At 43.8% G+C, this 13,595-nt stretch overlaps 1 protein-coding gene across 4 annotated transcripts in view; it reads right to left on the reverse strand.

Annotated features, from left to right (window-relative positions):
- Nucleotides 1-13,595, reverse strand: part of srgap2 (SLIT-ROBO Rho GTPase activating protein 2) — a 53,704-nt gene that overhangs the window by 14,224 nt on the left and 25,885 nt on the right. For 3 of the 4 annotated variants that reach the window (XM_067587725.1, XM_067587726.1, XM_067587724.1), the window contains 3 exons: nt 8,749-8,941; nt 3,440-3,602; nt 537-599 (listed from right to left, as the gene is read on the reverse strand). In XM_067587725.1, the coding sequence (XP_067443826.1) occupies nt 537-599; nt 3,440-3,602; nt 8,749-8,941 (419 nt within the window). Of the gene's footprint in view, nt 1-536; nt 600-3,439; nt 3,603-8,748; nt 8,942-9,845; nt 10,000-13,595 lie in introns of those variants that run through there. The other variant, XM_067587727.1, reaches the window with a different exon arrangement.

Below are 13,595 nucleotides of genomic sequence, written 5' to 3' on the forward strand. Positions count from 1 at the left end.
GTGTATGTGTGCAGTGTCAGCCTTATTCCGGTGACCACCACCAGAGCTATCATTATACTGTTCTCCTCAAAATACTGCAGTCAGACACACTGGGCTGTCTGCAAGGATGCATGTGAGCATGTGTGCGTCACTCAAACCAGATCTATTTCTATCACTTACTATATACTATAATTACAGTATGAGACTAACTTTTATGAGCCGTGGCTGCGCTGAAGCTATACTGTTCAATTCTGCTCAGAGCAGCACTGTAGTAAGAAACATTGCCCACACACACAGACGGACAGTGAAATACAATTTGATTTGGCAGTAGTATGGACATGTGTAACCAGACGCTATGATGCCCCTGACAGCGTGAGAAGACCAAAACAACAGACGGCCAGAACTGATGTCTGAAATTTCAGCAATCAAATCAGACTGCCCAACGTGTTTTTTTTCCTTTAAGCTATCCCCATTGAGCCATATAAGATGAAAGAGATTACAACACATTATTATGGATTCACATATTGTGGAGGTGTAATGGCAGTGGTTTCCCTTACCGTATAAAGCTCATTAAGAACTTTCATCAGGTCCTCTTGCAGCTGTACACCAACCTCTTTGCTCTGGAGAGACAAAAGTTAGATTAATGTGAATAAAGAGCTTTAGCCATTAGCTCCGTGTTGTTAATACCATTACTACCGTTAACCTACAACCAGTAACATCCATCCATACCCACTCAGCCATGTCGTTAACCAACTGCACCATCATCAGTCAAGACTAGAGTATCAAGCAGAACAGGAGTGAAGGAGTCCAGATAAATGAGCAAGGCAGTAGTGGTTGGACTTGATGGATGTGGGGTTAGAAGGGGAAGCTACAGATACTGATCTCTGCGTGATGGAAAGGAAGCAGAGGGAGCAAGACAGAGAAGGTAAGAAGACCAAAGAGCTAAAGGAAGAGGGCAAGATGATGAAGTTGCCAGAAACTACTGGTGACTGATGACTCCAAGCAACTCACAGATCAGTAAACATTATACACATTTGTGATTTGGGGGTATGTACAGTAAATCAAGTTTAACTTGAAAGCAGACAGGTAAGAGAAAGTAGGGGGCAAGCAAACGGGAAATTAAAAGAAGGAGAGAGAAAAAAAAGGAGAAAAAGTCAACTGAAAAAAAAATGGATAAGGAATGCAGAATGAAAGCAAGAACAGATTTTGCCAGCGCATGTTGAGCATCTGTCTTCTCCTGGAAGAGGGCACAGAAAGGGAGCGGGGCGGAGTGTAGTTGGGTATCAGGAGGTGAGCCAGTAAAAAAAAAAAAAAAAGTGAAGGATTGTAAGATGAAAGGTGTCTAATGCGGTAAAGGTGGAGACTTGCAGGTAAAAAGGAGGGAGAAGAACCAGTTTACATGGTGGCAGAGAGTGCTTGAGGGATTATAGAAGAAACTGAATCACAAATCGGGATGATTAACCTATTAGGTGGAATTACAGAGAGCAGAAAGGTCAGGAACAGAGGGGTGCGTGCTGTGGAGAAACAAAACGACAGGGAAGAGATTTAGGATACCGCAGCAAACGAAAGAGGTAACAGGATAAGTGAGGTCGCCCCACCTTCTTTCTTTAAAGTGCTGTAGGAGGCTCATATTAGGTGACAGCCAGCCAGACTACAGCCAATCAAAAAGCAATCAGCCATGGCTGAGCCCCCCTATCCATCAACTGTGGATCTTGACCTTTGGACTACTCATCTTGCCTGTGGTCGTCTGTCTGGCTCAGCGAGACCGCGCGGTAACACAGCTAACACGCTTCATTAGCCCTGACGTCTGTTGTCCGAGTTGAGACTGTGTACCCATCAATACTGTTTGACTCGTTAGCGCTTCCTTCCGACAGTTACTAGATCTCACACACACCCACAGTATCATTCTGAACTACTTTCAACAATGGATGGAAGTGTCTGAGATGAATGTGTTGACTTCTCTAATATGGGTTGTCTCCATGAGTTGTGTGTGTCATGGCCCCCTGGCACTGCTGCTGTTCATGCCACTGACTGGAAATGTTATAAATGAACTAATTATCTACTTAATTAGCCATCAGAGCCTTCTCTGTGTGTGTGTGTGCAGTATGTTTATGACCCAGACATGATGGAAACAGCCCTCATGCCAAAGTACAACTAGTGTTTGAGAAAGATAAAAATAGAAATAAACGTCCATGACCTGGCCAGCAGAGAAGAGAAGAAAAAGGGAGAAAGTGTGGTTTTTTGGACTGCTCTATCAGTCAGACAGTGATATGAGGGTAGACGTTTGTGTTCTCATCGCCTGCGATCAGACTGTAAATGTAGTTCAAAGACGACCTATCAGGTTGGAAATCAGCAGCCTCTGCCATGACATTCCAAACACAGACTGCTTCACTTTGCCTTCCAAACACACACACAGACTGATCTTACTTATACTTGCGAGGGCTTTCCACTGATAACATTCCTAAACCCTATCCATAGCCCTCCTCGACACAAGATTAACTTTGATCCTTACCTTAAACTTAACCCTTAATATTTTAACCCAAACCTCAGTCTAACTTTGAATCCGGACTGAAGCTGTATGAGCGCAGCCTTTGAAGTGGTAACAATCAGCCAAATTACCTCACCTTGCAGATATGTTATCCCTCTGAAACTCATACCGAAGATGAAAATTAAGATGAAAACGATGAAAATGCGTAAGATGTAAGAACACGCTGCATTCCTGCTTGTTGCTCTGCCCCTCTCAGCTTGTGTATTTGGTCTGTCTCCCCGACTGTCTCCTCGGGGAGGACTCAGACTTGGTATTTGTTCTACAAGGTCACAGTAAGCTCTGATCTCCAGAGAAATCTCTTCATCCCCTCTCTCTTTCCTCCCTTGTCCTCTCATGAAGCCCCCTCTGTCTATCAAGTTTAATTTTCTCTTTCTTTCCTTCCTTCAGGTCTCCTCTTTCTCTCCATCAGCGTGTTTTTATCTCGGACTAGCGAGGCAGAGATCAGAGGAGACAGGACTGAGGCTACTGTATGAAACGCAGACAGCATGAACTCTCCTGGACTGAGGTTCAGCTGACTTGCTGTCAGTCAATAAATCAAACAAGACAGACAAGAGATGATGGTAAGGAGGATGGACAGGGCAGAAATATTAATGGGTTTAACAAACTGGGCTGTTACTGATGTGATGTGAAAAAAACATGTGCTCAAACAATGATAATATTATCCAGAGGATGCTACCATTTAAAAAGACACAACCAACTTCACAAACTCACTCACATAAAATCTATTAAGTAAATTGTAAAGCAAATTTCACATAAAGTAATTAAAATTAAGGAGTATCTATGTACCAGTTACACCAAAAAATGATCACTACACTGCAGGTTCCATACTCAATCTTATTAGAAACGAAATCAACATCAAATCCATTAAGACAACCAATTAAAGTAAAGCCCTGCCGCGTTTGTTTGCTTTACCTTCTTGAAGAGGCGTCCTGAGTCCTCGCTGATCTGTGCGAAGCGGGGAATGATGTTGTTGAGGTAGAGGTCAGACAGAGTGGCGTGGTCGCGGCTCTCCCTCTTCACCTGAAGCAGCAACAGGTTCCAGCAGTTCACTGGAGATAAAATGCTCTGCTCCTTCCTACACAGAGAGAGAAAGCCAGAGCGAGTCTTAAAATTTACTCAAGGACCCCCCAAGCATATTTCAAATAAATGACAAGCATTAAGTCTCTTTCATCTTTTGAATCCCCCCCCCCCCCCCTTTCATCCTGCTGATAGACGCAGACACAGGCCTACTTCGTGCTAAATGTAGAGACAAGCACACTCTTCACACGCTGTTTTTTCATAAAGATGAAATAAGACATTAGAATAACCAACAGAAAGGGAGAGAATGCCCAGACAGATTTACGTACAAAACAGCCACCCTCCCTCTCTCCTTCTCTTACACTTACACACACACACACACACACACACACACACACAGTGTCAGTGAGCCAACCCAAACAGGGGATTCAGCCAGGGTACAAAACCCAGCAGGAAGAGGTTAGACTCCCCAACAAGCACAGCTGTCACAGAAAAGGAATAAGAGAAAAAAGGAGAAAGAGAAAAGAGAAAAAGAGACAGAGAGAGAATGAGTTTAAAGACTGTAATGATTTTACCAACAGTATAATAGCTCAATACTGTTTCATTGTCTTTGCTTCAAGTGCCCATAAAGCCATTACACAAATGCGAGGCTGTCAATGCTCTGGCTATATTACAACACAACCCCTTTCAGAGTGTGTGCACACAGTTTTGTGTGTGTGTGTGTGTATGTGTTTGTGTGTACAGTATGTGTTATGGATGATCCATGGATGATCTAGTGGGTAAAATGGATTATGAGTGAGTGTAAGTGGATGAAAGAAGGTCTTTCTTCCGTTAAGAGCAGCTTTGACTGGATAGAAAGAGCGAAGAGCTGCAAGGCATTTACATCACACACACACACAGACAGATAGAGGTCAGGAAAAGTAGAGCAGTGACCCAAGTATACACAAGGTCAGACAGACACAGAGAGTCTTTGACCGAAGGGTATAGAGTGAGGCTGGTGTCCGCGGGGAGATGTCTGTGTGTGTGGGTGTGTGGGGGATGGGGGGGCGCGGTGGCAGGAGTAGGATCTGATGAGATGAGTCATAAACAATGATGTGATATGCTGGTACTGGCTACCACTGGTCAGATGGTCAGATGACTAACACAATGTAATAACAATAACAATGTCAAGACAAAAGAAAAAAAAAAATTAACCTCCTACACATATTACAATGCTGAAATCCTGAAACTCATGGTGCATTGAGAAATGAGAAACAGTCATGTGGACACACGTGCATTTGTATCACTTTACTCCGACTTCTCTGTGCTGTCCGTTTCTTTTCCGGTGTGTCTGTCTTCACTGGTTGCACAACATTTTCCTTCACCAAAACAAGGCTGCAGTTCCTCTATTTGCTCAATCAACCAGCTTCCTTGCTTCCATGTGACATGTCACCCTTCACTGATCACCTAACTCTCTCTGACCCTCAGCTATCACAAGGTAAACACTGAAATGTCATTGGCTCCCAAAAGGTCACATGGTCTTCAGGTCGCGTGCTGCCGGCGACTCATGTTGGAGGGAAAATGCTAAATGGTCATGTATATTCAGGATCAAAGCACACAGCATTAAATGGAGCATCACTGCTCGCTGCTTTTACAACTGAAGCAAACTCAACAGTCACATTAAATATCAAGTATAAGAGTCATAAAAATAACTTTAGTATTGTCCCTTGATCAGTAACAATTGGATATCGATTTTTATTTTATCAACCCCGATTTCAGTGCTTCACTTCTCTTTATCAGTTCCTGTTCTTATTGAATACTTCTTCAAATATATAGCACATTATTTAAGTCAAAACAGAAACTAATGTGTGTTGAAAGCAAAGAAGTAAGATAAAGACAAACAGATATATAGACTTTATTGTCCCCCAGGGGGATGTTTGTTTCCAGAGTGTGCATTATGCATGCCTCCAGAAGTTAAACACACACATTGACATAAAACATCCAAAACAGTCTGTCTTAGTTCACTAAGGCATAGAGTGTTTTTGTGATTGTGAAAACAAAGATGAAGATATTATCCATCCTGCCAGGTTCAATGTTCACTCTTCGACACCAGTTGGTTATACTAGTACTAGCTGATTCAGGGGACTGATAACGACGACTTGGAAGATTAAAAATACTGTATTCTTATACATACTGCAGAAAATGCTACCTCCCTGCATGGAATTATTGTGACTTGCTGCTTATAATTTGCTGTATTAATACAGTTTTATAAAGTTTCGCACCACATTTTAAGTGTATTGATGCAGGTGAAGCCAGTGAGTAGACACTTTGCTTTCAGGAATCTACGAGTGGAGTCATTCAGCATGTTTCTTTATGAATCCCCAGTTGAGTGTCCCCAATTCAGAACTGATTACTGAGAAAAAGTGGTGTATGATTTTTCTCAGTACTTTCCAGTTCTATTAGAAACGTAAATATATAGAGGAAGAGTAGGGAAAAAGTACTGGTTAGGTTTAAATGAATACAGCCACAACAGATGCAAAACAGCAATTTTCAAGCCACGTGTGGTCATACGACCAATGTGATCTTTAGAATCAGATCCCAAAACCCACATCGAAATAATACGTAGCTGTAGCCATGGGTTGTGTAAGGGGCTGCAGCTTATTAACAGTGAGACTGGCCTAATATTTAGCATAAGGGTAGGCTTTGAATCAGTGTGCAGCTTGTGAGGGCCTCTCCATGTGACCAATCAGCCTGTCAGCCTCAGGGCACACACACACACACACACACACACACAAACACAAACAGACACATACACATGGACACACACAATACGGTTAAACCTAGTAACCCCCCACCATTGCTGTATGCAGTCTGCCAAATAGCAGGAATACCAGGGGTCTCCACGGGATCAACACACATACACAACCCTCACACCCCACATTGCTTGGAGCAGCATCAACGTTTGGCTGTACGGAGGAACAGCCACAGGCACACACATACACACACCTACATACAGACACACAAAAAAATACACACACATAACCGGAAAATAGCTGAAATTCCAACGTGGCACCCGGACTGAGCAGCAGCAGATGCAGGGGGAATGTTAAATACACAGATGTTGGAGGAAGAGAAAAGCAAAAAGAGAGTGGGAAAAGAGCAAAAAGAGAGATGGAAAGGAGAAGACAAACACTTGTCTGTCAGTAAGGTGTATTCTTTGTTGCCTTATCTGTATAGATTATGACGTGAACAAACCTACTGTAACAGCTGCAATAGCTGACCTGTTCAATACATTTTATTGTGTCCTTTGCCCCCCCCCCGCGCCCGCCTCTCCTCTGCTCTCCTTCCCTCCCCCAATGTGCAACACAGGGAAACACACACTCTGCAACTGTCTCAGCATTGATCTGAGCTGGAGGGGGTCTGTGTGTTGGGGTTTGTCCTCTTGGCTGGAGTGGGGTTTCGTTTAGAGGACTTATCGATCCCTTTTAGTCTGTGTGTGCCTCTGTGCGTGCGTGTGTGTGTGTGTGTGTGTGTGAGAGTGTGTGAGTGTGAGTATGCATGTGGGTTTGCCCCCAGCAGAGAAATTATCAGAGAGTGTCTCTGGAAAAGAACATGATGCATAAAGAAAGGAGAACGAAAACAGTGCAGGAAAAAAAGAAAGAGGAAGGGAGACAAAAGGGGAAACAAAAGGTGACTGTAGAGGAGGTCATGGTTTACAGGAAGTCAGAGAAAGATAGAGAAAGACAGAGATAGAGAGAGAGAGAGAGAGATAGAGAGACAGAGAGAGAGAGAGAGAGAGAGATAGAGAGAGAGAGAGAGAGAGAGAGAGAGAGAGAGAGAGAGAGAGAGAGAGAGAAGATGAGCAGAAGAGGAAAAAGTCCAGTCCTTCTCAACAGTTTTGGTAATACTGGAAGATCCAGTCTATCAGACGATCAGATGGTGTTTCCTCTGCAGTGATGGGCTAACAAAAAACTCCAAAAGGTGGTAACCAAACCTTTTATGTCTGCTGCTTGTCTATACCTACGATTACATTAACCTTAAAATAAATCTAAATTAATCTAAATAACCTGAACCTAAATCTAAATCTACGTAACATTAAATAAATTCAATGTTATGTAGACATGACAAGCTGTAAAGGTCTATGTGACAATTTGTGTTTTTGGCTATTAAAACAGATCTCCGTCGATCAGGTGATGCCAACCAGTTACAGACTTTCACATAAGATACACCTGGGTTTTCTTGCTCCCGCTCCTCAGCAAGCCACCCAGCTCCTCTGAGATGCACTGAAGGGATTGGAACATCCTCAGTGACGGTTGGTCTCTGACAATTTTTTAAGTCACAGGTTGGAAGAGGACGCGAGGAGGCATTAACAGCTAAATAACAAGGACACTCTGCCTCCACAGAATTTGTGAGTGTGTGGTTTATGATTAGCTAGCAGTTCAGTGAATCCTTCTTCCCCACAGGGAAACAGACCTCTCTCTCTCTCTGTCTCTCTCTCACCAAAATCTGCCAGATAAATTATACAAGAACACACCATGCTGCTAAAGCTGATGAGCTCCAGTGCATATTTGGATGCACCATATGTATCTCTGATGGAGTGAGTGGGAGAGAAAAAGAGAGAGACAGACACACAGTAGAGGAAGAGAAAGAGAGCAAGATCGGCCATCTTTGGTGAGAGAGAATCCCTGTTTGGGCAAGGTTATACACAGCAAGCTACTGCAAAATAGTCAGAGCACAAAATCCCCACCTGGCCATTTCTGGCTAAATTTGAAGTTACACACACAGTCTCATATGACCTCAAGGGTAACAGAATGAGCATGTTAATGAAATGTACAAGATATATAATTGGATCGAGCTGTTTCATTAGATCAAACTGAGAAGCAGTAAGTGAGATGTGAAGTCTTTGAGATATGCTTAAATGTAGGTCAGTACTTTACAGACTGGAACATACCAACATGACCTCACTACCCCTTTCAGCCATCCTTGTGTTTCATTTTCTTTGCCTGCCTCTACTTCTCTTTTCCCAGGAAGGAAGTCACCAGCAACCAAAAGGTTCTATGCTATTTAGACAGCTAAATAAAGAAAGTGTGCTTCTGCATATTTACATCTTACTTGGAAAAATTAAAAAATATTTGCTGTCTTTGGCAAAACTGATAAGATTGTGCACAACGACATCAGTTGTTACAGCACAGTGTGGTAGTGAACTATGAGTGCTTGTGACATACTTGAGTAGATGGTCCTTAGTGCTGCGTGTCTTGGTGAGGAACCTCTCTGCCAGCTTCTCCAGGTTGCGGCTGTAGTCCATCTCAATCTCTGCCTTCTTTCTGAAGAAGTCCTGCAAGTCCTGAAGCAGCTGCACCCTCAGTTCACACTGCTGGTCCAGACACTTGAGCTGCTCCACCAGCTGGGCGCGGATCTCTGCGGGGGTGGAAGGAAGAGTGACAGAGAGATAGAGATGAGTTTAACTTAATCATGGCAACCACAATCCAGGTGTTAGACACACTGAAGCCACAGAGGACGTCTTACGCAGAATGTTTGTTCCCCTGCACTTCTAAAATCAAAGGCCTCTTTCCTGTAAAAAAATTCTAGCTACATCCAATTATCCATACAACTAGGATGTAAGCTGCATACATTACAGTTGAAGATGCAGTGCTATTATTAAGATACGTGCCACAACAATGTGTAAGATATTAACGTCTTAAGCTCCAGTGAAAACACCTGGCAGAGCTGTAACACATCAGCCTGGAGTATTGGCTGGAATCCATTCCCCTCCCACCATGTATGTACATTACCACATTTTTATGCATGTGTGCATGTATATGCACAATCATCTATCCTCTTCCACACACAGAGATCTCCAGAGGCAGCCATTTATCCCAGCTTATCACTTTTCATTTTCCTCCTGCCTCCTTCCCCTCTCCCTCCTCCATGCTGCTCTCCAGTCTGGCCTCAAATTAATAGAGTGCACTCAGTACAGACACACTCAGTAACCATATTCAATCACTGGCTACAAAAAGTCCACTGGAGAGTCTTGCCCACTGCAGTTATAGAGGAGGACACACAAAGAGTCCACACGCACGCACTCACACGTACATACACACACACACCAAGGACACACACACACACACGACGATGATAAGCTGGATCAGTGCTGACAGCTGACAGATTAATGCTATGCTCTCATAGCTGCCTGCCAATGCTGAGTACGCCACACATACATCCTTTTAAAGAGTTAACAACACAAACACACGATTCTCCGATCTGTAACCTGTGCAGCTGCATCGTGGCTCTGTTTTAGGCTGGTGTACCACAGCTGTCCTACCTTTACAACGCTGGCTGTAGAGGAAGCGGATGGTTTTGGCCTCCATCCTGGCTTCAGTGCAGTATAGACTACCCTCACACACATACACTTATTAAAACACACACACGGGCTGGCAGAGAGTCAGTTGTCTGTCGAGCCGACAGCGACTGTTGATGCTGCCTTTGTGTTTTACAGCTGAGGGTGCAGTTTCTCATTACGACAAAGAGAAGTGGGATATCTAAATGTGTCTGTGACCACCCCGCTCCTCCCCCTCGTCTCCCACTTCTCTCTCTCTCTCCCTCTGCCATAAACACAGACCTAAACATGGTGCTACTAGCCGAAGCCAGTGTCCCTCTCACAGTCATTCTTCGCTGATTAAAAGGCCAGAGCGGAGGAGTTTTTGGCGTTGTGACGCTATGGCACAAAACACACACACATACGCAACAAATAAATGCATACACACAGTCTGTGTCTGAGCTAATGACCTGTTGTGGATATTTGCTTTGACAACATGTGTTATTGTCTCGTGGTCTGTGTGTATATGTATGTGTGTGTGTACACGTGTTTGTGTATAATTTGCTCATTGCACAGCGCTGTCAAATGACTCAGTTTCCTGCCTCTCAAGGCTGCGGCACGAAACCCCCGAGATGGCGGCCTTATAATTAGCCGGCCTGAGACGGCAACACACACACACCACATGCACAAACACCTCAACTGAAAACAAGCGCTCCCAAGATGGTGATAGAAGGCATAAGGTGATCAGTGTGGAAATGGCTTGAGGGGTGTAGGATACACAGAGCAGAAGAGGTGACAGCTGTCCCATGTGACCTCTGTGTTTAGAAAGCAGGTTTAATGGGGGTAAAATTAATCTAATAGAGAAGCTGTGCCCTAAGCCCCGAAACCCCTCTCGGGCCCCTAACAGTCACATTAGGATGAAGAGTGATTCTGACAGCACGCTCCATTTACAAAATATATGGCTGTGTGACTCAACCAAAGCTAACCTTGAGCTCTTCACACCATACCCTGTTGATATTGGCTGCTAAACTGGATTTCATGGAAGGATTTCTAAAAAAAAAAATTAAGTCTTTTAATCTTTGTCCATCTAGACGCTGTTATCGCCAACAGGAGAGGAGTGTTAGCTGAGAGACAGGGAGCTTGGTACAGCAAAGAGGAGAGAAACTGTCAGAAAAGATCGATGTAGGTCTTCCTCTCAGTCTCGTCCCTCTGTAATGGTCATCATCCAGTGAGCCAGTGAGAAGTGGGATGTGAACTGGAATGTGACGCCTCCAAACCCCCCCCCCCCCCCCCTCCAGACAGCCCAGTCACATTTTCCAGGCAGATGAGAGCAGGTCTTGTAATCAGGCTCTGGGATTCTACTTTACTGATGCTCTCCATTCTCTTTTCCCTTCCTCCTCCTCCTCCTCCTCCTCCTCCACTTTCTCTGTCTGTAGTGCTGAGGGGCTGTCTGGCTCTGTCTGCACTGGCCTCACATTTTTCACCAGTTCCACCAACACCACAATCAAACATAAAACTATTGGCAATAGGAGATGGTTGCTAATCTTTGGAGCATGTCCCTGTACTTATCTACATATAGAGGGCATGCACGTGATGTCACAGTACACTAAAATCACCATGGTCACTCGTAACAACATCTGCCATACTTCACATGGAAAGAAACTGATCAAGCTGACAAATCCAGCTTTCAAGTAAAACCTACGTGCCTATAGGCTTTATTTAGTGTAATGGTACATCCTTGGTGTAAAACTACATACAGTATAACTAGATACATACATGTGCACATACAGTATGTGTCATTAAACTCTATTTCTGGCTATAATTCAATATCCACAGACAACTGACAGTGACTGCATGTTGCACGGATCACTGTTGATGTTGATACTAATGTCCTTTACTTTTTCAAGAACTTCGTTTTTATCGCAGCTCACTACCCATTCATAGCAGCCACCTGTTTGTTTTGCATGCATCAGTGTAGGTGAGGGGGGTGATATTATGCCGGCGTGTATCCTGCATATATCTGAGTTTACAAATGAGCATGAAACGGCAGTAATCTGAGATGTTTTTTTTCCCCTCAAACCATTTCACCCAAAACTGCTCCTCCCTATCATCCATTATTGATTAGTTTGCTTATTCTGACCCAGAGGAAGGAAGACTAAAATAGAGAGTTGATGGATTGAGACAGAGTAACCACACTATAATGGCATTTCCACCATGGTCAATGCCTGCTGGGGTTTTTTGGGGGTTTTTTTTTGCAGTGGGCTGAGGGTGAAGGCAGCTGCCTCAAATCAAACCAGTCTGACAAGTCATCACATTCAAAACGTGTGGATAGATAATCACAAGGAAATGTAACTGGAAAAGGAAATAATGCCACAGCCAAAAACAGCAAAACCAGTCACATAATCCTTGAGTCCCATTTTGCCAATGCATAAAGTGAAGCCCACAACTCATGTTTTTCCTGCAATAACCTTTTGTAGTGAAAGTTAGTTTTTGCAGGAAATACAGCACCAGCTTCAGGCTGTTTTTTTGGTAGCTGACAGAAGTGATGGTTGCCCTGGATGCTCTTCTGAGCTGGCCTAGATACAGGAGTCACACATACTGCTGCGAGTACTCATTATACCTGAGAACACCCTGGGCTATGGGCACAACACACACACACACTCTTATAGTGATGTGACACAGAAAGTCCAAGCTGTCACTCTGAGCTGTTTTGATGGCAGCTATCCAGCCCAGTCTTGGAAGCCCCACCCTAGATCTGTCTTCCTCTATTACTGGATTTGATGGTAGAGACACACACACACACACACGTATATGCATGTACACGCATGGCAACTGTTTACAAGTAGACATGATGGATATTCGAGAAAAAGCTTGAACTAGCTGGATGGAGTGGGTGAAGGATGACAAGGCTGTTCATTTAAAAGATAATTCCAGTTTCTTGCAACATGGGTCTTGTGTTCACAGTTTCAACCATCATTCCTGTCTGTAATAATAAGCCTTTAAAACAGCTTTCTTGTGCCATGACATGACCTTTCAGGCGCACTCACATTCACCTTTTACCTCCTCGATAAATGGTTTAACTGACTGGGTAAACTGTTGGCTTGTTTACTTGTTTTTTTGTCTGACTACTCATGCTTCTGTACAATGTTATCTTAACTGATTGAAATGATGGCCACAGCTACAAATTAACACCCAAGTTTAAAAAAAAAAAAAAAAACAGGATTATCCTTTAAAACCAAGCCTCTCTGCCAGCGCTGGGGTGAGTGCCCAAAACCTGTGCCAGGTAATCAGTGAAAGCAGCGGGAAAACAAGAACACACATACACCAGTTAACTACTTCCGTGAAATCCAAGACACCCAACCAGGAGATCTAGCTAGTGGCGAGGTAGAATATTACCCATTCTTCTTATTTCATTTGTGTGTGTGTGTGTGAGCACGCGCACATGATGTGTTTATGCAGTAAGGCCTGGTCTTTGTTGCTCCAGGGGCTGATACTGCAGTACAGAGCGGCAGAGAGGAGGGAGGGGAGCAGAAGAGGGTGGTAATGGTTTTGAGTTGTACCACTGTGAGCTCATACTATTGTCCTCAGAAGAATGAAAGAAGCAGAAAGAAAAGGAGAAAGAACAGAGAGCAGTGTAAAGAGTGAGTAAAGGAGGTGGGGGGGCACTGCGTCATTCTGAATAATATGTCCATTCATCCCAGTACACACAGGAAGAGAGGACAGAGAGACAGGAAGTCAGTCGGACCAGTTCATTGC

The sequence above is a fragment of the Thunnus thynnus genome, chromosome 4, assembly GCF_963924715.1.
Source record: "Thunnus thynnus chromosome 4, fThuThy2.1, whole genome shotgun sequence".
NCBI classification, from domain to species: Eukaryota; Metazoa; Chordata; class Actinopteri; order Scombriformes; family Scombridae; genus Thunnus; species Thunnus thynnus.